The sequence below is a fragment of the Muscardinus avellanarius genome (assembly GCF_963383645.1).
Source record: "Muscardinus avellanarius genome assembly, chromosome: 3".
NCBI classification, from domain to species: Eukaryota; Metazoa; Chordata; class Mammalia; order Rodentia; family Gliridae; genus Muscardinus; species Muscardinus avellanarius.
This window is the reverse complement of record NC_137788.1, coordinates 166,197,522-166,220,986: the sequence shown is the minus strand read 5'-3', so window position 1 is coordinate 166,220,986 and position 23,465 is coordinate 166,197,522. Positions and strand designations below refer to the sequence as shown.

General features: G+C 50.5%; 1 protein-coding gene across 1 annotated transcript in view; it reads right to left on the bottom strand.

Moving 5' to 3' along the window:
* The window catches only part of GABRA5 (gamma-aminobutyric acid type A receptor subunit alpha5), a gene marked incomplete at both ends in the record, with an annotated part of 64,311 nt that overhangs the window by 31,510 nt on the left and 9,336 nt on the right, over window positions 1-23,465 (bottom strand). The window contains 3 exons of the mRNA XM_080692056.1: window positions 13,275-13,495; window positions 13,593-13,660; window positions 16,647-16,768. Coding sequence (XP_080548182.1) covers window positions 13,275-13,495; window positions 13,593-13,660; window positions 16,647-16,768 — 411 coding nt within the window. The remainder of the gene's footprint in view (window positions 1-13,274; window positions 13,496-13,592; window positions 13,661-16,646; window positions 16,769-23,465) is intronic.

Genomic DNA, 23,465 nt, shown 5'->3' with positions numbered 1-23,465 from the left:
TTAACTATTTATCTTCAGAGTCCTGGGTTGATCCCGGCACTCAACCTCTGAGCCACACCCTCTGCCCTCACCTCTTCCTTTATTTGGAAACAGGGCCTAAGTCGCAGAGGGCCTAGGCTGCCAAGCTAGCCACGAACCTGTGGCCGTCCTGTCTCGGCCTCCCAGGCACTGGGTGTGCACCACCATGCCCTGCTTGCCGGCTTTATATCAGCAGAAACACTGTCAGCTTGGACCGAAAGAAAGAGAAGAGGCCAAGGTGGGAGCGGCCGCCACGTGGCAGCACTCCACGGTGAGCACGCCTGGAGCCCCGCCCGGAATTGACTTAGAGCGCCGTTTTGAAGACAAGTGCGCTCGGGAGCGCCAGTAACTCGACTGAGAACGAACTTTGTTTTGAACATGAACGTCGAGTCAAACACGGCGTGTGTCTGGGCTGAGGCCCCAGCGGCCGGCGTGGCCCTCTGTGTCCTGACCCTCTGTGTCCTGACCCTCTGTGTCCTGACCCTCTGTGTCCTGGCCCTCTGTGTCCTGACCCTCTGTGTCCTGGCCCTCTGTGTCCTGGCCCTCTGTGTCCTGGCCCTCTGTGTCCTGGCCCTCTGTGTCCTGGCCCTCTGTGTCCTGGCCCTCTGTGTCCTGGCCCTCTGTGTCCTGGCCCTCTGTGTCCTGACGTGCCCTGAGCATCCCTGGGGCTGCCTTGGAGACCGGGGCCTCCGGGTGCCGGCTTCGCCCGGTGCTCGTCGGCTCCCTACTTCCCCGGGGACGTTCACCTTGGCGCTAACTCTGGGCGCATCCAAGTCAAAGCTGGGGTTTTGCCAGGGCTTCAGACCTGAGAGGCCAAGTCCAGCAGGGTGAGAGAGAGGGAGCCCACAGTAGAGGGCCAGGAGGGAGCCGCGCACCGCCTCGCCGAGACGGAACAGGACGGCAACGCCGTGGGGCGGCCTGGCGGGACCGTGGGACTGAGTGTGTAAGCTGATTCGTGTGTGTGTGGTCCTGGGGATGGAACTCAGTACATTCTACCTCTGAGCTACACCTCCAGCCCTAATTTTTAGGACTTTTTATGTTTGAAACAGGGTCTGCGTTGCAAAGGGCCTAAGTAGTAGCTCAGGCTGTCCGCAAACCGTGATCCTCCCGTCTCTGGGATTACAAGCGTGTGCCACCGTGTCCGGCTAACGTTAACGTGTCTCAAATAAGGGTCTATTGGAATGATCCAGCTTTTCACTTAGATAATTACTGAATTCCATGCTTTAAAAAATCTGTTATTGAGAAAGCCTATATGTAATTATAGAAATAGATCCAAATTCCATAATATGGCTTTCTGCAGGGTTGAGTTACAGACGTCACGAGCTGGGGGCTTCCTTCTGGTGGGGAGGGGCAGTGGGGTGAACCGGGGGCTCGACCTCTGACCCCAAGTGCCGCTTTGTGTTTTATGTTGAAACAGGGTCTCCCTCTGTTACTGTACGCCGGTGGCCTCAAACTTACAAGCATCCTTCCTCAGCTTCTCAAATATCGGATTACAGGCATGTGCCACTGCGCCAGAAGTTTTTTTTGTTTGTTTGTTTTTGTTTTTTTGTTTTATTTTGGTGGCACTGGAATTCCTGGAAGCCCTTCTACCTCCGGGCTACACTCCCAGACCTATTTTTACATTTTTTTTTTTAAATTTAGAAAACAGGGTCTCCTAAGCCAGTGTGCGCAGCTGGCTTCGAACCTGCACAATCCTCCTGTCTCTGCCTCCCAAGCATGGGGATTACGAGCGTGCGCCACCACGCCCGGCTTGCACCATAAGTTTTTTAAAGCTAATAGATTGTGCATGCTGGAACATAAGAAAGTGTGTAAGACCAACCACAGAATTGTACCGACTTGAAAGTTTCCACTGAGCTTTGCACTATTTATTAGTATTTTTCCTTCCAGCTTCTGGGAAGATGTCAGTGATTCTTATTTATGTTGGGAGAATGAGCATATGTTTGATAATTTTGGAAAGCGAGAACATTCCTTATCCCGCAGAGACAGAAGCTTTATTGATCTGTTTTGATTAATAGGGCCATTTCTTTTTTATCACTCATGTTTTCCAAGAAGGCATCGCAATGATTGATGTAAAGTGGCAAATTTTATTTAATTTTTTATGTGTGTTCGTATATCCAGCCATAAATATACCTTAACAGATCAGTGTGGGAAAGAACGTAAACTGAGCCATAAAACCCGCCTTGGAGGAGGAGGCACGATGCGATTCAAAGCAGGTGCTTTCTTAAAATGAAATTCAAAGTTTAAGAAATGCAGGCCAGGAGTGGTGGCACACCCTTGTAATCCCTGCGCTTGGGAGGCTGAGACAGGAGGATCGCACAGGTTCAAAGCCAGCCTCAGCTACTTAGTGAGGCTCTCAGTGACTTACTGAGACACCGTTTCCAAGTAAAACATAAAATAGGTCTGGGAGGATAGCCCGGAGGTAGAAAAACCGCTGGGTTCCACCCCTAGTACCACACACAAAAAAATTCAGGTATATTTTAGGGACAAAGCATAAGACCACCAATAGCACAACACAGAGTAAAGCAGAGGGACAAGTCCATGGAACCAGACAGACCCAGTTTCTACCATTCAGAATGTGTGATGAGGCACACCTGTAATCCCAATACTTGAGAGGCTGAGACAGGAGGACCACAGGTTCGAGGCCACCCTCAGCAACCACCTTAGCCAGGCTCTCAACAACTTAGCAAGGCCCTGCTTCCAAATGAAAAATAAACAAAAAGGGATGGGAGAAGAATGCTCCTGGGTTCAATCTCCAGTACCAAAAATGAAAGGAAGGAAGGAAAGAAGGAAGGAAGGAAGTCCGTCCATCAGTCAGTCTGGAGCCCAAAGTTTCCTCTAAAGGAAAATGTCATCTTACAATGCTGTTACATATTGACATACCAATTTAAGAAATGGAGCACAGTATGTGATACCTAGATAAAGTTATTAAAAGTCCACAGAAGCTAAGGTGGTATCAGCAAAGTCAGCAAAGTAGACTTCAGAATCTATCCATCCATAAAACAGCCAATGACCTGGTGAAAATTAACTTTTTTTTTAAACTCTGGAATCCATGCCAAATATTACAATAATAAGAGGGATACTTAACAAGAAGATTATCTGGATTTCAGCAGCGGGCTGTGGACTCCAGCTCAAACCTAAGTCTTGACAGGCAGCCATGTTCCCGGGGCAGGCAGCTGGGAATAGGAAGAATATAAGCCTCCTTTTCAAACAGTGCCAGCCCTGGTGCTGACGCTCCTCGGGTGCCTAAGTGCGGCGCGAGGGCTGCTTTTGTTTTACCTGAATCAGAACTTTCAAAGGTGGAGGCGATTTTCTAGGTAGTTTTGGGGGAAGACATTTAAAAGCAAGGATATCTGCCACAGTCCAGTGGAGCAAGTTGGGGCAGACAAACAACAAGAAAGACGTAAGGGAGGAGAGAGAAGAGATCCCTGGAGGGAAGCCGAAAGCCCACAAATTCCAGGGAGTGTCCGAGATCACATGCATGCCCAGCTGGGAGGCAGAGAAGTGGCTTTGCAAGCTGGACATGGGGGTGTGCCTGTAATCCAGGATCTGGGAGACTGAGACAGAAGGTCACAGGCTTAAGACCAGCCTCAGCAACTCAGTGAAACTCTGTCTCAAAACATAAAACAGGCCCGGAGGTGTAGCTCAGAGGTAGAATGCCCGAGTTCAATCCCTAATACCAATAAATAAAAAGACCTAGAAGACCCAAAGCGCTCATCTCTGGACGAGACTCCTCAGACGCAGCACCTGGAGTCGCTTTGTCCATGGCCTGGGTACGCTTTACTCGAGGAGTGTTGGCTGAGCGATGCACACGGGCTCAGTCTGCAAAGATGGAGAGATGGGCTGGTTTTATTTTTCTTTTGGGGCAGCTTTGGGTTTGGCTCAAGGCAATTAAAGAATCTCAAGTAACTATCTGACCACTAAGATTCAGAAACAGTGACTCCACGTGACAAACAATATAAAATGTACAGCTCAAAAAATTCCCCAAATAGCCAAGCGTGGCGGTCCACTTTGATAATCCCAGTACTTGGGAGACGGACACAGGAGGTTCACAGGTTTGAGGCCAGCCTCAGGATCCTAGCAAGACCCTGTTTCAAAATAAAAAATAAAATAGGGCTGGGGTTGTAGCACAGAGGTAGAATGCCCCTGGGTTCAATCCCCAGTACCACACACACTCACAAAAATTCAACACACAATACCATTTACATTAATATTCAAGAATGAGATATTTAGGTCCAAATCTATCCAAAGATGGACATGATCCATATAAGCAAAACAAAGAAAAACCAACGAGAGAGGTCAAACAACTAAATGAGCGGGGAGAATGTTCGTGTTCAGCATCGTGAACCTGACGTACAGATTCAATACGATTCCAAACAAAGCCTCAGCAATTTGTTTTGTGAATTTTAACAAACTGGTTCTAAAATATATCTGGAGAGGCAGCCAGGTATGGTGGTACGCTTGTAATCCTAGTTACTTGGGAGGTTGAAACAGGAAGATTGCAGGTTCACAGACAGCCTGAGCAACTAGGTCAAACTTCCAGCAACTTAGTGAGACCCGGTCTCAAGATAAAAGACAAAATGGGGCTGGAGGTGTAGCTCAGAGGTAGAGTGCTCATGGGTTCGATCCCTAGTACCCCCACCCAGCCTGGAGAGGCAAAAGTCTCTAAGGAGGCGGCACAACATCAAGAGAACCAAGTTGGAAGCAGACGGTACCCAACTTAAAGCTGTATTGTAAACAAGACCACGCAGGCTTGGGTCAACAGTAGACAAACTGGCCAGTGGAAGAGAACTGAATTTAAAAATGGACCTGCAAAGTATAATGATATTGCCGACACTTGTCCCGAAGACAAAGGCGAGACCCCGAAGGAGACGCCTCCTTCCAGCGCTCGGGGCTGGAATGAGGGCACAGGCATGAGGACATATGGGAAGCGGATCACGGGCCCAAGGAAATGCCAAATGGGAAGCTCTACCCCTCACAGCAGAGCGCGAGGCCCTGCGCCACTGACGGCAGCCAGCTAGGACCCCGGAGGCACGGCCGAGAAGGAAGGAGAGGGCACGGTGGACTGCAGGAGCCCAGAGGCTCTGCGAGAACTGTCAGCGCGTGAGGGAGGAGACGCAGGATGGGAGGACAGACTTGCAACAAGCGTATCTGACGGAGGACCAGGAGCCGAAGCACACAGAGAGCCCTCGAAACTCAACCGTCGAAATCAACGCAGTGGAAAAAGAAACCTTTGCAAGTGCCTCACCAAAGAAGATTCAGGATGACCAATGAGCTCAGAAGGCTCCCGTCACCCGTCCTTAGAGAAATGGGAACGAGTCGAGGCCAGAACCACGCCGGCAACACGGCTAGGGGGAGGAGCATGGCTGGCGTGAGCGCGGGCCGGTCCAGCACCCCGGCAGCTCCTTCTCTGTGTGTGTGCGGTACTGGGGATGGAACCCGGGGGCATCGACCTCCGAGCTACATCCCAGCCCTAGCTTTTAATCTTTGTTTGGAAACAGGGTCTCACTGAGTTGCAGAGGCCTCACTGAGCAGCTGAGGCTGGCCATGAACCACCATCCTCCTGTCTCAGCCTCCCGAATGCTGGGATGACAAGCGTGCCCACCACGCCCAGCTGCAGCACCTGACTAAACCAAGACCGATCCTTACCATACGACTCAGCGTTGTGCTCTTCTTCCCAAAGGACTTGGGAGTTCTGTCTACACAGGCGCCTGTGCATGGGTGTTCCCAGCAGCCTGATTCAGAACCAGCAACACCTGGGGGCAACCGCCCTGACTTTGATGAGTGCAGCGATATACTGTTGCTACATCGAGATGTAATAGTGGAGATTATTCAGTACTAAAGTGAAAGCTTTCAAGTCATAAAGAGATGGGGTAGCACTTCAGTGCACAGTACCAGTGCAAGAAGCCAGTTCAAAAGGCTGTATGACCTGGGATTCCAACCACTGACATACAAGAAGCCAAAACTATGGGGATAGTAAAATGATAAACAATTTCCAGGGGGGATAAATGCATGGTAGACAGGGGATTTTAGTGCAAAATACTCCATATAATGCTATAATAAAGGACATATTTCATTATAATTTTCTCCAACTGGGCACAGTGGCACACGCCTAAACCCCAGTACCTGAAAGGCTAAGACAGGAGGATTGAAGGTTCAAGACCAGGCTCAGCAACTTTTGTGAGACTCTGCAACCTACAAGACCCTTTTTAAATAAATAAATAAGTAAATAAATAAATAGGCCTCGGGGTATAGCTCAGAGGTAGAATACTCCCGGGTTCAAGCCTCACTGCCACAAATAATTAATAATAATAATAATAATAACAACAAAAAGAAGAAGGGGATGAAGAAGAAATTTCCCGAAACCTATAAAATACACAATACAGAGTGAACCTTTTTTTTTTTTTTTTTTTTTTTGCGGGTTTGGGGATGGAACCCAAGAGCATTTAACCTCCGAGCTACACCCCCTGCCCTATTTTTTATTTTTTATCTGGAAACAGGGTCTCACTGAGTTGCAGAGGGCCTCACTAAGTAGCTGAGGCTGTCCACAAACCGCGATCCTCTGGTCTCAGCCTCCGGAATGCTGGGATTACAAGCTGCGCCACCACACCCGGCTTAGAGTGAACCCTAATGAAATCACAGACCGTGGGTAATGATGATGTGTCAACACAGGTTCAGCTACCGTAATAGTTACTGCTCTGATGGGGATGGTCACATGGGGGCCAGGAGCTAGGGATAAAAACCTCAGGACCTTGACACTAAATTTTTCTGTAGCCCGGCGTGGTGGCACACGCTTATAATCCCTGCACTTGGGAGGCGGAGACAGGAGGATCGTGCAGGTTCGAGGATCGCGCAGGTTCGAAGCCAGCCACGCTGGTGTAAGAGACCCTGTTTCAAAAATATAAAATAGGCCTGGGAATGTAGCCTGGAGGTAGAAGGGTTTCCAGGAACCCCAGTGCCACCAAAAAATAAATAAATAAAAAATAACAAATTTTTCTGTAAACCTTGAACTGCTCAAAAGCCTTTAATAGTGATCAGTGGAGGTTGGAAAGGGTTTGCATACGGTGGGGGTCAGGAAGCTGGGCTGGGGTTGATCAGCGCACACTGCGTACCCATGTGGGGAAGAGCCTACTGAACACTATCATTATATACAATTAGTAAATATTAGTGAAAAAATATGAAAATCTGGGGGGCTGAGACAGGAGTATCAAGGTCACAGCCAGCCTCAGCTATTTAGTGAGGCCATTCACAATTTAATGAGACCCCGTTTCAAAATAAAGAATAAAAAAGTGGGACTGGAGGTGTAGCTTGGAGGTAAAATGCCCCTGAGTTTAATCCCCAGTACCACGAAATAAAGAAAAAAGATAAATTTTGAAAATCTTAAAATTTATAAGTAAATAATTTTTAAAAATGTTTAATGAGCCAGGTGTGGTGGCACACGCTTGTAATCCCAGTACTTAGGAGGCTGAGATAGAAGGATTGCAGGTTTGTGGCCAGCCTCAGGTGGCCAGCCTCAGCAAACTTAGTGAGACCCTGTTTCAAAACAAAGACTAAAAAATAGGCCTGGGGTTGTAGGTAGGAGGTAGAATGCCCCTGAGTTCAATCCCCAGTACTACAAAAAAACAAAAAAAGTTTAATAAAACTTAGGAAGTTCACTATTTAGCTGACTTGCCAAATGATAAATGCTAAAGGAAGCCTGTAGGAATAGAATAAATGAGAGCATTAGATAATAACTCAAAGCCGTAAAGAGTGTCAGGAACAGTAAAGACAGAAAGAAATAGAAAGGTCAGGGTGGGGGAGCTCACCCCGTGCTGCGTGCGTGGACGTCACCGCCATGACGGAGTCTGTGTGCGTGGACGTCACCGCCATGACGGAGTCTGCGGTGAGCCAGTGCTGTGTGCGTGGACGTCACCGCCATGACGGGGTCTACGGTGAGCCAGTGCTGTGTGCGTGGACGTCACCGCCATGACGGGGTCTACGGTGAGCCAGTGCTGTGTGCGTGGACGTCACCGCCATGACGGGAGTCTACGGTGAGCCAGTACAAGCATTGAAAAGTCACCCCCTTTAAGCCTGTACCACTAAAAGACAAATGCAAAAGATGATTCTTATGCACATACACTAGTGAGTCCACTGTGTCCGGAGGAGTGATCTGTGACTACAGCAACGGGGACAGAGATAGAGAGGCGACGTTTTGTGAAACTACAGAAACTAAGCTGGAATTGATTAAGACTCAATTGTCAGAAATCTTGATAATAATCTCAATCCCCAGAGGAAAACTATGAACACAGTTCAAAAGAATACAAAGAAATAATGAGAAAAAAAGGGTGTGGCAGGGGGAGGGTCAAACACGAAGGCAGGCAGGAAGACTCAGCCACAGAGAATCCAGACGGCTAGGAAGCCAAGAGGAAAACAGGAAAGAAGCCCCTCTCTGTCAGTGAGCACTGAGGTGCATGGAATAGGGTGCAGTTAAAACGCAGAGAATGGCAGAGCGGACGGAGAACATGAACTTATTACATACTGAACACAAGAGGCACATTTTAGTTCCCAAACATGTAATAAAGTTGAAAGAAAGGAAGAAAGGCATTCTGTCCGAACCATCACCGGAGAGCCTGGGGACAAGATGTGCTCCCACAGGCGAAGAAAGCGGCCCTATAATAACGATGAAAAGCTCGCTTTATCAAGAATATCTGGAAATTACAACCATAAATAAACTACACAATAAAGTGCCCCAAATATCAGAGGCAAAAAGTGACCAAGGTCAGAGGAAAAGTGGGTACTACAGTGCTAGAGACCTCACTACCCACTCCACTGCCGGGCAGTGTCCAGACGCAGCAGGGACGGCCGGGAATTCAGCCGCACCGACTTCCTGCACACACCCCACACTCCCGACACCACACAGCGCCGCGGCCCCGGCTGACCATCCGCTCCTCCAGAAAACAAGCCTCGAATTTAAAAACCCTGAAATCACAGCAAGTATCTCTTCCGACCCAAAATGGAACGCAACCAGAAATCAGTAACAGAAGGAAAACCGAATATATGAGAATTAAGGAACACATTCCTAAATAAGAAATGGACCCCAGAATATATCAGAGGGGAAATTAGAAGAGCGAGACAAATGCAAACAGAAATGTAGCCTCACAGAATCGATGGGGTCCACCAGGGCGGGACTTAGGGTGAAGTTAATGGCAGGAAACACTGAATTGAAGAAGGAAGGTCTCAGATCAGCCCCCGCCACACTGAGGACCTAGAAGAGGAGGAAACTGAACCCAAAGCCAAAGAGGGCGGGACAAGAGAGAGACAGGAGAGAGCAGTGGGCAGGGCCAGGCGGCCAGCGGCTCAGGTCTCAGCCAGGCAAGGGGCCCTAGGCTTTGCTTATCTAAAACGGCCCAGAGCCAGGCGCAGGGCGCAGCCTGTCAACCCAGCTCTGCCACACAGAGACAGGAGGGTCGCAGGCCCAAGGCCAGCCGCGTGCAGCAAGTTAGTGAGATCCTGTTACAAAATAAAGGAAATAAAGTAGGTCTGGGGGTGTGGCTCAGAGGTGGAATCACACACACACACACACACACACACACACACACACACACACACACGGGCTGGGTGTAGCCCAGGGACAGAGTGCTTGCCTGCCATTTCTAAGGCCCAGGGGTCCATCCCGGCACCAAATAAGAATTCTGGAAGTCACTTTTGTCAGAGGGTAACTTGCACCACACCTAAAAATCTGCACAACCTCACACGCTCACAGTAACACACTCGTACCCACTCACACCCCCACACGTCACATCCTCACACGTGCCACACACTCACGCCTCCACACCACACTCAGTACACCCAGCACACAAGCCCACACACCAGGCACTGTAACCTGGGTCATGGGGCTCCAGCTCAGCCGCGCACCCGGGGAGCACGGAGCCGGCCTCCAGCAGGTCCTGCGGCCTGGAGACAGGGGCGCGCAGGAGGCTGTGCACCCGCTGGCCGTCTGCACGCTCCGAGGCCGATGTGGCCGCCTCTGTCTACATGCTCCCTGGCTGCTTCCCCCTGGTGGACGCCACGGTCAGCTTCCTGGCGGAGAGGGCGGCTGGCGCTGGGGCGTTCTTGGTCTCCACGTCACCTCTTCCCGCCTGTTCTTAGCGTGTTGCACAAATTGGATGAATTTATCTTTCTGAAACATTTGGCAGGTAACAAAGATGACGTTCGTGTTTACATGTTTACAAATTAACTGGCAGATCAGATCAAGTAGTCCTTTGCATTCAACATAACTGGGTGGCCTAGATGTGTGTGTGTGTGTGTGTGTGTGTGCGTATGTGTATGTGCGCACGCGTGCACACATGCGCGCACGTGTGTGTCAAGCCTGAAACCCGGAGTGAGACCCTAGCCAATCCAGGGTCTTTCCAACTTCAGCCCTCCTCCCAGCAGGCACTCCTCAGGATCCGTGGAAACTGCCCTCCCGTGCAGGGAGCTCTCCGGAAGGTGTCTGCTTGGGCGGGGGAGCCTGAAACACCGCACCGGAGCTAGGGCGCGAGCCGGATGGAAACTAGATGGTAGTGTTGTGTGTGCATAGACTCACAGGCTTGCACAGGAATGCACATATCTCAATGTTTAGCTAAGAACAACTACATATAATCGATCCGAGGCTATTATCCATAAATGCACAGCGTGCAGGCTGCCCTTCAGTAAGTAAGCCGTGGGTTAACTCAATGGCTGGGACAGAGCCTGAAACAAAAATGTGGCCCTGCTGCCCTCCAGTGGCCACGCGGGGATATGCCTGCTTCCTAGCAGTTCGCAGAAAAGTGTGGACTGCACAGCTCCGAACGCGTTGAAGAGAGAAGACCACACAGAAACCAGAGAGACAGACATGAGAGATTCATATCACAGAATGCATTTTCCACTTACGATGTTTCCAACTGACTGCGGCTTTGTAAGTCCAGGAACATCTATACTTTGTTAAGTGTTCTGTTTTTTAAAAACATTTCTGTCGGTGGATATGAACTATAAGGAACAGCGGGGTTTGTTGTGGCCTGTTCAAACATGGCTATGGTGTAATCCATCGACGTCACTCCCAGGACCCTCTGGCCTGTTTCAGGGGAGCTGGGCCTTGAACCCAGGGCCTCGCGCACTGAGCCCACGCTCCATGCCTGAGCAACAACCCCAGGCCTAGTGGGACCCAGTGGGGAATGCTGCGGCTCTCTTTGGGTTCAGCCAGAGGTTGGTGCTTTAACTTCAGACCCCATAAGAAGACCCATTTGTTGGTGGTAGTGTTGTTCAGGACCAGCATGGTCAATTAGCGCCAGGCATGTGTCCAGGCTGTCTGCTAGACACGCGGGACTAAGGTCACACGACCCCTGGCTTTGGAATCTCCAACGGAAAGAACCCCATCTTGCTAAACTGTGTGCACCTTTGAATCCTTATTTAAAAGGCTTGGGGAGCCAGGCGTGATGTGATGGTGCATGTTTGTAATCCCAGTACTTGGGAGGCTGAGGCAGGAGGATCGCAGGTTCTCAGCCAGTCTTAGCAGCTTAGTGAGACCCTCCACAACTTAGCGAGACCCTGTTTCAAAATAAAATAATAAAATAGGGCTGGGAGTATAGCTTCGAGGAAGAATACTCCCTCCCCCCTCCGCCACACACATACACACACAAATGCTTTTGGAGAATGATTAAAAAAAACCTTATTCAAGCTGAGCATGGTCACACATACCTATAAACCCAGTATTTGGGAGGCTAAGAAAGGAGGATCACAGGTTCAAGGCCAACCTCGGCGATGTAGCAAGCCTCGCAGCAACTTCACAAGACGAATTCTACCTTAGCATTGTTCTTTAAAGCTGCCAAGTGAACTCCTGCCAAACACCCAGACACACATCCCAATTACGAGGACATCATGAGGACTGCAGTGTCTACAATTTCGTGTTTCATCTCTCGAATGAAGGTCAGAGTTCGAGGTAAAATTTAAAGACGCAGCTGTGGGATGTCATTAGTGGTAGATCACTTGCCCATCATATATGCCTGGCTTCTACTATGAATATTTCATTAAATATAAAGTCTACTGTGAAAATGTAGCAAGATAGAGGAATTCAGTGGAAATATCCCAGAAATCTTTTCTTTTGGTACTGGGTCTCCTGGAAGCCCTTCTACCTCCAGGCTACACTCCCAGACCTATCTTATACTTTTTTTTAATTTTTGGAAACAGGGTCTCTTAAGCCGGCGAGGCTGGCTTCGAACCCGCGCGATCCTCCTGTCCCCACCTCCCAAGCGCGGGGATTACAAGCGTGCGCCACCACGCCCGGCCATCACATAAATCTTGGTACTTTTTTCTAAAATTTGGCTTTGTGAGTTTTATTTTTTTCCCTGTAATTTTGAAAATATTCAAAACCTACATAGGCCTAATATGGAAACTTTGAAAAGTTAGAAAGAAGTCTTTCTCATGGGCCAGTGGATTGATTTACTGAGTAATTCAGAATTAAATGAGGGCAATAAAATATCCTTTTAAATCAGAAACACTAAAAAATGGACCTCAAAGCTCATGAGGAACAAGCTTCGAGACCTTGAAAGAGTAGCACAACTGCAACCACTTCAACAAAGGCATCTTGAAGGTTCTTCTCAAGTTTTTAGAAAGTTGCCTATCTTATAATTATCCAGCTCACCAATTGCAAAGATCCCCATAAGCTTGAACGACAACTAAAAAACCAAACAGACAGGCATGGTGGCCCACGCCCGTAATCCCAGTCCTTGGAAGGCTGAGACAGGAGGATCACGGGTTCGAGGCCAGCTTCAGCAAATAAGTTAGCCCCTGTTTCCAAATAAAAAATAAAATAGGGCTAGGGCTATTATAGCTTCAAGACAGAACACCCCAGGTTCAGTGTCCAGCACCACAAAAGTTAAATCAATACAATAAAAGGGGCCAGGGACACAGCTCAAAGGTAGAAGGCCCCTGACCTCCATCTCCAGAACCACACAAACAAAAATAATAACAATATTTTTAAAACATGGCAAAGGAGGAGATCAAACAACGACTACCGCTGCCTGGGTCGGTCACAAGAGGCAGCCCTCTGAGGACCCCCCTAGCGCAGGACGCGCATGCGCACCGTCACGGCCCTCCCCATCCTCAGCCCCCCCCCCCCAGGATGCACATGCGCACTCGCCGGGTGTCAGGACCCTGCCGCGCAGGACGCGCATGCGCACTTGTCGCAGTCTGAGGACCCGCCGGCGCAGGACGCGCACGCGCACTCGTCGCGGTCCTCCCCAGGCCCTTGGCCGCGGGCTCACCGCATGGTGTAGAGCAGCGTGCCGTCGTCCTCCAGCCGCAGCAGCTTGTTGGGGGTGGTCATGTTGTGCGCGATGGACTTCTTCCCGTTGTGGAAGAAGGTGTCGGGAGTCCAGATTTTGCTCGCGAGGAGGTTGTTGAGCGGGAGACGCTGCATGGGCCCCTTGAAGCGCAGCCGCTCGTCCTTCCAGCTTTGCCGGAAGAACACGTCGATGGTGTATTCCTAGGGCAGGGGCGGCAGGAGGCGGCTGAGCCGGGCAGGTGGCCGCGCTGGCCCTCAGGGTCTGCTCACCCGCCGGGCGGAGCCCTGCCCGACCTACCATTTCCGTGTCGGACACGGGGCCGAAGCTGGTGACATAGATGTCGGTCCGCACCTGAGTGATTCGCTCTGAAACAGAGACACAGGTTGGGGCGCCCCGACCCCTCCGGCGCCGGCATTGCCCTCTCGCCCAGAAGCCAGTGTCGCCCTTTGCAAGCACCGGGTGTGGATGGCGCGTTTGGTTCACCAAGACCCACAAAACCACAGCGCTCCAAACTGTGCCAGAAACCAATGTCCATCGAAAACGGAAGCACCTGCCTGGAGTCTGCCCTGGGGAGCGGGTCTGAACAGACACTGGGCCGAGCCGAGAGCATCGTACCCTCCTCTCTAAACCCGGACAGTAATAACAGCCAGAGGCGCACAGCTCGCCCTGCCCTAAATAAAGGCCGAGAAGAGGGCCGGTCAGGAGGAGGGGAGTCGCCAGACAAAGCCTGAGGGACCTCGTGGTCTCCAGGAAAGGGAGGGATGAGAACATGTCCCTGGTGTGCCTTAGATGGGGTCGCTGGGCAGGGAGACTACTTCCCTTTACACCACATTTTGAATTGCTAGAAATCCTATCATGGAAGGCTGCTACTTTAATAAAATTGCTGGGAATCTGTACCGTGATAAAAGTGGCTAATAATATTGAGGTGAAATGTATGTGTTCCCTGAGGTCCCGCAGCGCCCTCAGTCATGAGCAGGGGCCACGTCCAGAATCCCCCGGCCACCTGACCACAGCAGCAGGGCTCGATCCTTCTCTCCCGGCACCTCCCGGCCACGGTGCCTAGTGTACAGTGGGCGTTTGTCCACGCAGGGTATTTGTATGACACCGTCTGCTTCTAGTGCCGGGATGCAAGCCCCACTGCACGCAGAGATGCAGGGCGGCTGCTAGGCCCCCTTTTGCATCCCCAGCCCCCACTCCATCTTGTGCCTCTTGTAGGTACAAGGCCATCTGCAGATTAAGAGGAGTCTAAGAACAGAACCAGCAGGACCAGCGGCCCGTGCGCCCCTGCAATCCCAGTGCTAGGGAGGCTGAGACAGGAGGATGTAGGTCCATGGCCAGCAGGGGAACTTAATAAGACCCTGTTTCAAATTAAAAAAGAGAGAGAGAGCTGGAGGTGTCACTCAGAAGCAGACTGCTCCTGGGTTCAACCCCCAGCAGCACAGAAACAAAACAAAGAAACAAAAGCCGCGGGCAGCAGCTCCAGGACCCTCTCCAGCCTGGCCTGGCCACTCTAAGTGCGTGAGGGGCAGGCGCTGGCCACAGACAGCCCCAAAGATAGAGACTGGAAATGACACTTTCAATGAATTGCCCTGTTAACAATGCAAACAGAAAAGGACTGAACCTTTCCCACACCGGGGTCTCTGTCGTGCCGATGGGCAGGTGTGAAGCGCATGGAAGGGGTGGGAGCCATGCTCAGTAGGCGTGCCTGGGAACTGCCCTGCTTCTCAGCCGCGCCCCGGAAGCACCATCTGCAACTCAGTGAGACCCTGTTTCAAAATAAAGAATTAGAAATATAAGGCTGGGGTATAGCTCAAAAGTAGAGTTGCCCCTGGGTTCCATCCCCAGTACAGCAGAAAGAAAGAAAGAAAGAAAGAAAGAAAGAAAGAAAGAAAGAAAGCAAGCGAAATGAATTAGCAAGTCACATAATGTATGTTTGTTAGTTAGGGAATGAACATAGGGGCATTTTACCTCTGAGCAAAATCCCAGCCCTATCTTATTTATTCATTTATGTATTTATTTATTTGAACAGGGCTTACTTATTTGCGAAGAGCCTTGCTAAGTTTCTGAGGCTGGCCACAAACTTGCAGTCCTCCTTTCTCAGCCTCCCAAGTACTGGGATTGCAGGTGTGTGCCACCATGCCTGGCTTATATAAATTTTAAATGCATTTTATTAGGGTACAAGTTCAAGTTCATTATACACTATTTTTTTTTTTTTTTTGGTGGTACTGGGTTTCCTGGAAGCCCTTCTACCTCCGGGCCACACTCCCAGACCAATTTTATATATTTTGAAGCAGGGTCTCTTAAACCAGCGAGGCTGGCTCCGAACCAGCGCGATCCTCCTGTCTCTGCCTCCCAAGCGCGGGGATTACAAGCGTGCGCCACCACGCCCGGCACACTATTATTAATAGTACAATACACTATTACTAGTGTATTGCAATTGTGTATCATATTGATGTGATTATTAATTACTGTTACCTTTTCCAATGACTAATTTATGTTTTAAACTGTATCATTGGGATGTAGGTATAGGAAAAACATCGTCTAGATAGGGCTTGCATTATCCGGGGTTTCAGGCACCCACAGGTGGGTGGTCATAAGATACAACCTGTGGATAAGGGGGGCACTGTAAACAGTATGACGATAGCCAGGGTGAAAAATTAAACTTATGACCTATAGAGATGCAGAGGACCATGGCCCTGCATGTGGATTTTAAAAAGGATTTGCTCTGCTGTGAGAATATGGGCTCGTTTTGTGTTATTTCTTTATATATAAATATAAATATGAATATAACATATAAAAACAAATTTTATATTTCTACATATATATGTATATATGTAGAATATGTATATGTTTATGTGTGTGTGTGTGTGTGTGTGTGCATATAGGTACTAGAAATTGAACCTAGGGGCATTCTACCTCTGAGCTACACCCTCAGACTTTTTTTTTTAATTCTCTATTTTTGAAACAGGGTCTCACTGTGTTGTGGAGGGCCTAAGGAGCTGAGGCTGGCCACACACGGCGATCCTCCTGTCTCAGCCTCCCAAGCGCTGGGATGACAAGCGTGATTTCTTAACGTAGAGTACTCCCAGCTTTAAAAACTGCTTGGTGCTGTTTCCCCGCCTGTTTAGCTTCTGAGAACAGGAGTTTGTGGGGACACTTTGCAGGAACCTCTTCCCCAGCTTCTTGTATCTGGAAAATGGTAACTCAAGACAGCGCACTCTCCCACTCCGCATCCTGCAGTGTGGCTCTGCGTCGCCCTGTGAAGCCCACGGCAGGAGCTGAGCCCGGGCTGAGGGTGCGCTCCTCAGGGCCCGCTCCTCCTGCGCCCCGCTCCAGCGGCCCCACACTCACCTCCCAGCCCCGGCCGCAGCCTGTTGTCGTAGCCGTCCAGGAGCCCGTCTAGGATCCTCGTGAACACTGTGATGTTGTCATTGGCTTCTTTCTTAACAGAACTGGTTGGCATCTGGGAAAAGCTTTGCAAAAGGGAAATGGAGGAAAGGAGTTAAACCTCATAGTACTTCTTAAAACTCTTCTCAAGGTACAGAAGCCCGGGAGCACGGGGCTCCTCTGGGAGCAGCACCTGGGAAGCGCTGCCTGTCCTCCCCTGGACCCTGGCTGCCTGAGGAGCCCGGGCTCCTGAATGTCCATCAGCCAGCAGGATGCTCAGAATCCAGGTTCCCTGATCCAGAGGAGGAGCTGTTTGTTACCAATGCTTTAGCCATGTTGAAAACAAAGGGCTGTGCAGGGATTAGAAGAGCTACTCCACCTGCCAGGATTTCGGAAGGTGAAACACAGAAAACCTGGGTTCGCCTGCTGTTAGCAAGGCTCCCGCAATGGACGCCAGGGTGTGAAGGGACCTTGAGACCCTTCACCTGTGCTGAAAGGTGAGGCGCCGTTTTCAAAAGCTGAGTGGGGCAGACACTCTCCGTCTGCTAGCCTCTGCCCTGGAGCAGATCTGCACAAACCAAGGAGGTCATTCTGGGTAAAAGTCCACCACCCCGGAAGACAGTGGCACAGGTGGAGAGCATGGATCCCAGCCTGGCTCCTGGAGATGCTTGGGGCCCAAGACCTCGAGGGCTGAGAGCCCGAGGCCAGCACCCTCGGCAGCGGGGAAGAGAACACGTGACCCCTGGCACTTCCCTGAAAGCCCCGGCCACCGGGCCCCAGCCCTGGTGAAGCACTTTCTCTTCAACGCAAAGGCTGGAATTAGAGCCGAGAGCCGCCCTCTATTGGCGGAGGGCGCCGAGGTCAGAATCGATGTGTGCCCACCGCACCCGGTTCTTGAAAATGGGTCATTTCCATTGATTGCATTTCTCAGATCGATTCTTCGCTGGCCCTGAAGCTGCTGCTTCGTGAGTGAGACAGGGGGGACGTACGTGCTCTTGATCTGATTTTCACATCCCCAGCAAGAGTGCATGCAGTGGAAACGCCAGCGAGCTAAAACTCAGTCCCGTGGACACACAGCAGCACAGTGTTACTCAGGGGTTCAGCACTTTAAAATATTAAGTGCCCCCTTTGCTAACGTTCTTAGTCATTTCACAGTACAGCAGGCCAAAAAAAAAAAAAAAAGCCTCACATAACTAGCACCAGGATGAGACCCGAAATCATCTGTAGCTGTGAGAAAGAATGTTCTAGTTCACATCTGCTCGGTTGGTGACGGCTGCACAAACCCCATCCGGCCTCGTGGCCTCCGCAGCCCCATCGTAGGTTATACAGTGCCAGGCCAAGTCTAGGTGCCTCCACCGTGGAAGGTTCCTGCTGTCTCTTTAACATACAACTGGATCTGCCAGAATATACGCTAGTTGAAAAAGCCCAGGCTTCCCTGGCCCGCTTCCTCGTTTTTTGCTGTTTCTTTTTTTTTTTTTTTTTTTTTGTGGTACTGGGGTTCCTGGAAGCCCTTCTACCTACAAGCTACACTCCCAGACCTATTATATATATATATATATATAATTTTTTTTTTTAAATTTGGAAACGGTCTCTTAAGCCAGCGAGGCTGGCTCCAAACCAGGGCACTCCTCCTGTCTCCGCCTCCCAAGCACGGGGATTACAAGCGTGTGCCACCACGCCCGGCTCTGTTTCCATTACCTGAGGTCAACTGCTATCAAAAAATAGTTCATGGAAAATTCCAGAAATAACCGAGTGCTAAGTGTTCAGCTGTGTAGTGTGCAGCCCTCTGCCAAGCAGGGCTCAAGGTCCAGACACCTGGCAGGGGTGCGGTCACCCCTTTGTCCAGCGTGTCCGGGTGTATGCTGCCCATCTGAGCCTCACTGAGGAGTTGTCTGGACGATGGGTCGGCTGTGACCACATCGTGGTGCTCGCCTTCCAGAAACCTTGACTTTACTCCATCAGGACCCCACCAATCTGATTACAATGTAGTGTCATAACTGTTCTAGTGTGTGTGTGTGTGTGTGTGTGTGTGTGTGTGTGTGTGTGGTGCTAGGGGTGGAACCCAGGGGCTTTCTACCTCCAGGCTATACTCCCAGACCTATTTTTTTTAATATTTTGTTTGGAAACAAGGTCTCACTAAGTTGCTGAGAGCCTCACTCAGTAGCTGAGGCTGGCTTCAAGCCTGCGCGATCCTCCTGTCTCAGCCTCCCAAGCGCTGGGTGTGCGCCACCATACCCGCCTTTATTTTATTATTAGCTATGTTGTTCACCTTTCAGTGTGCCTTATTTACAAATTAAACTTCATTGTATACATGATAGGAAAAAGCAACATGGTATCTGTAGGATTTGCATCTACTCTCAGTTCCAGGCATCCACTGGAGGTCCTGGAATGTATTCTCACAGCTACTGGAGACCTACAATATCTTAATGTTCCAAGAAAATTTTTCTAAGCTATTCCATTATCTGTTGTTAAAACATTATTAAATTATGATAGCTCTGAGCAGCCCTGGCTATTAGGAGGCAAAGGCTAGCCTACATTACTGACCACTTTGAGCGTCCAGAGCCAGAGCTGTGTCCCAGAGTGTTTCCCTCGGCTCTCTCTGCGAGCGGAGACAAAGGCTGACTGCTCCTCTAGAGTTTCAGGGAATCACCATTCCTACTGTCTCCGAACCTCCCAAGAGCAATGGGACAGGGTACAAGGCTTAGGAACTTCAAAGCCCACTTACTGAGAGCGAGCGAGAGCGCGCAGGTGAGAGAGAGAGATTAAACATGTACATACATGCACATAATTGTACTTTCCTGGAGACAGTGTACTATCTGACATGTCTCTCTGTAATGGTCTCTTGTACTTATTTGTGGGCCTTTGTATGATAGAAACGTGGCTGGAAACCTGAGGTGTTTCCTTTATGGCATAAACTAAAGATGAATCCTAGATACAGGAAACATTAGAAAACATCTGTGTAAAGGTTCTAGGGCCGAAACAAGGTTTTTTTCTGTTTCGTGTTGGTTTTTGTTTTTCCCCCCATAAACAATTGGGGAGCTCTGCAGGATCAGAGATCAACTTCACAAAAGCCTCGCACGGCCCTCCCACACTCACAGAGCACGGGGCTGTCCTGCCGCACAGTGCCTCCTTCAGGAGGACCTCCCAGGCGTCTGGGGAGCTTGTCCGTGCCTGTGCAAGAGGCACCGTCCTCAGGAACACACAGGGCCACTCGAGCTTGCTCTGTTCCAACAGACACCCTGGCTCTGCGGCGTGCCCAGGGGGACCTCTGGCCCCTCTTCTCATCCTCACTCGCTCTGCTGAGGTCCACGCAGGCTTGGCGCTCCCCTTCCAGGTCAGCTTTCCCAAGTGTGCCGAGGGCTTCCCTGCTCACTGTGCACCCACCCTAGGTGAGCGTCTGCCGCAAGGAGAAGCCAGGCTCTGCTTGGGAAAGGATCTTTGTGAGCTCTTGCTATTGTTGTTGTTGTTATTTGGTACTGGGAACCGAGCCCAGGCATGGTCTCTCTCTGAGCTGTACTCCCAGCCCCCTTTTTCTTGTGGAACTAGGGGTTGAACCCAGAGGCATTCTACCTCCATGCTATACCTCCAGCCCTATTTTTTATTCTTAATTTTGAAACAAGGTCTCACTAAGTTGAAGAGGGCCTCACTCAGCAGCTGTGGCTGGCCACAAACCCGCAATCCTCCTGTCTCAGCCTCCCAAGTACTGGGATTACAAGTGTGCACCACCACGTCCGGCCCCCCAGCCCTTTTAATTAATGAATGAAGTGATTAATTAATGTGTTTTGAACCAGGGTCTCCTAAGTTGTTCAGAGTCTGGCTAAGTCGGTGAGGCTGGCCTTAAACCTGTGATCCTCCTGTCTCCACCTCCCAAGTCCTGGGATTACAGGTGTGCACCACCATGTCTGACAAGCTGTTGTTATTACTAGCAAATAATACTTAAAAGAAAAATAATACATAAAATAAACACTTGCAAACTTTGATGAGTCGCTCTTCGGCGTTAATCAGGGTCAGCCAACTAGGCTCATGTCCTTACCTCATATCCTTTATAAACTTTCTAATCTTCATGTTTACTCATGTCCTCGGCTGTGACATTTTCAGAGTATGGATCTTCCAGGAAAGATATTATGAAGAAATCACGGGTATACTTTTCTCCATATTGGTGGGATTTGCAGATGCAGGATCCACAGAGATGGAGGGCCAACTGTAGAGAGCCAGTTTGACCCTTAAAAAAAATCTCCATTTTAACCTGGACGTGTTGGTGCACACCTATAAGGCTAAGACAGGAGGATCACAAGTTTCAGGCCAGCCTTGGCAACACAGCAAGGCCCTCTGCAATTTAGCAAGACCTTGTTTCAAAATAAATAAAATAGGACTGGGGGTGTAGCTCTGAGTTAGAATGTCCCTGGGTTCAACCTCCAAAACCAAAATAAAGAAAAAAATCTTTATACATTTTACACATTTTCTTGCCTAAGGGTCATTAGTCTATTCCAAGGACACAAGAGACTGATTGTTGAACTGTGCAGTGATTTTAGTTTGGAGTACAGAAAGGAGGTCAGCGAGCCCCGCTCTGTAGTCCACGGATGGTAGTAACTGCAGGACAGGCAGGGACGGGCGTCTGGCGCTGCGGCTCCTGCTGCAGAATCCCTGGGGCTTCTTAAGAGGCTGTGCCGTGGCACCCAGCCCAGTGTGATGTTCTGGGTCGTTTATCGATTTCTGATAAAGGGGAGTAGGAAGCTGGCATCCCTGGAATTTGACCCACTCATGGCTTTATTTCATTAGCTGAACGTTTAAGAAAAATCAATTGTGAACATGTTCAGAAAGGATGGTTCTTGCGGACTCCCCCACCTCTCCCTGGAGCCTCACACCTGCCTTTTCACGGAATTTGATTCTGAGCCGCTTGCAGCAGCTTCTTCCTGATTTCTGGGCCCTGCAGACTCCAGTTTTCATGGATCCAGGAGGAAACAGGTGCCCGTATTTTGAAGTCCCCCTGGTGACCTTCCTGCGAAGCCCAGTGAGTGCTCTAGGGCTGAGTCGGAAACAGAAAATATGTCTTGTGCGCCAGCTGCTAGAGAGACCTGGTTAGCTCCAGAGTCTGTCCTCCATTAGCCTTCAGAGCCTAGCAAAGCCTTAGACCCCGGCAGCCCAGCCCAGAGACCGAGTCTGCGATGAGCCAGGCATCATGGGGAGAAGGGGGGACAGGAGCATGGTAACGCAGGGCCGGCCTCCAGGACATGGCTGGATCCTGCAAGAATCATTTGTGTTCCTGGAGGATTTTTTTTTTTTTTTCTGGTACTGGGGATGGAGCCCAGGGCATTCTACCTCCGAGCTCCACCCCAGCCCTACTATTTAGTCTTAACAGGGGCTCACTGAGTTGCAAAGCACCTCACTAAGTGTCTGAGGCTGTCCGTGAACCTCCCAAATGCTGGGATTACAAGTGTGCACCACCACTCCCGGCTTCCTGGAGGATTTCAACACGAGAATCCAGAGTCACTGTGCAAACACTACAGGAACATGTGAGAGAGAGAGAGAGAGAGAGAGAGAGAGAGAGAGAGAGAGAGAGAGAGAGAGAGAGACCAGGCTAAGCCTTTGAGAACGGAGACCGAGACCGAGGCTCCAGTCAACAGGAGACCTCTGGTGGAAAGGGCTGCAGGACTGGGGTGCAGCTGAGGGTAGAGAGCGCTTGCCTGGCACGAGCCAGGCCCTCAGCTCAACCTCCTGCAACACTCGAAGTTGGGGAGAGAGACACCTGCCAGACCATACAGGATGGTGCATGCCATTCTTCGCTTCTAGAATCTTCCTGAAGGAGATGGAGAGGGGAGGCGCTTGAGCGCTTCTCTGGGGACCAGGAGGAATGCCTGTGTTGGGCGAGGCACGCCTGGGATGGATGGGTGCCCTTCATTTGTGTGTGAGGGATGCGGCCCCGCCATGCTGCTCCCGTGAGCCTCAAGTCCTGCTGCTCTCCTGCCTCGATTTCCTGGGTAGCATCCAAGCCATAGTTTATAACTGGGGTTGAAGGAGGAGGGTCTAAACACAGCAGAACAGGAAATCCAGTGGGAACGCTCTCCTAAGTGACCAGCCACCAACACAGCCCGAACTCCGCTGTGGACGGACTCGTCACGGCTGGCTCTCCCTCCACACTGCAGATTCCGCGTCCACAGACTCAACCCACCGCAGAGGGAAAACACCCAGAAGAGATGGCGCCCACAGCAAGCATACCCGGGCCGCCTCCCTTGTCACCGCTCCCCAAACAAGAGAGGGCCTCCGCCCGCACAGCGGCAGGGTATGAGTGGTCTAGACGTGACGTAATGGAGACAGAGTGCGCACGCCCTGGGATGTAGATAACCGACTCCAGCCTGGTGGGCTTGGGGATCCTGGAGTCGGCGCTCCCAGATGCTGAGGGACGACTCTACCCACGAGGAGAGTAAGCAGGGTGTGGCGTTTTCAGCAAGACCTACAACTGTCTTCCGTTTTGAGGGACTTTAAAGGATCCCTTGGCAAGATAGCGGACCTACTCATCACCAGGACCATAGTCTCTGAAGAGAAGAATGCTACGTGGCAGATCCCATCATCCTGCACGTCACGCTGATGGCGTACCTCAGACTAGGGCAGCTTAAGGGGCACATGTCATCTCACCGTTCCTGGGGGCAAAGCCTTCCGAGCATGGTCCTGCTGGGCACGGGGCCAGGGAAGGCAGACCCTGGCGTGTGTGCGGTGCCCTCTCTGATGCTGTGGACAGCCCCTTCTGACTTACCTATCATGGGTTGGTAACAGCAACTGCAGAGA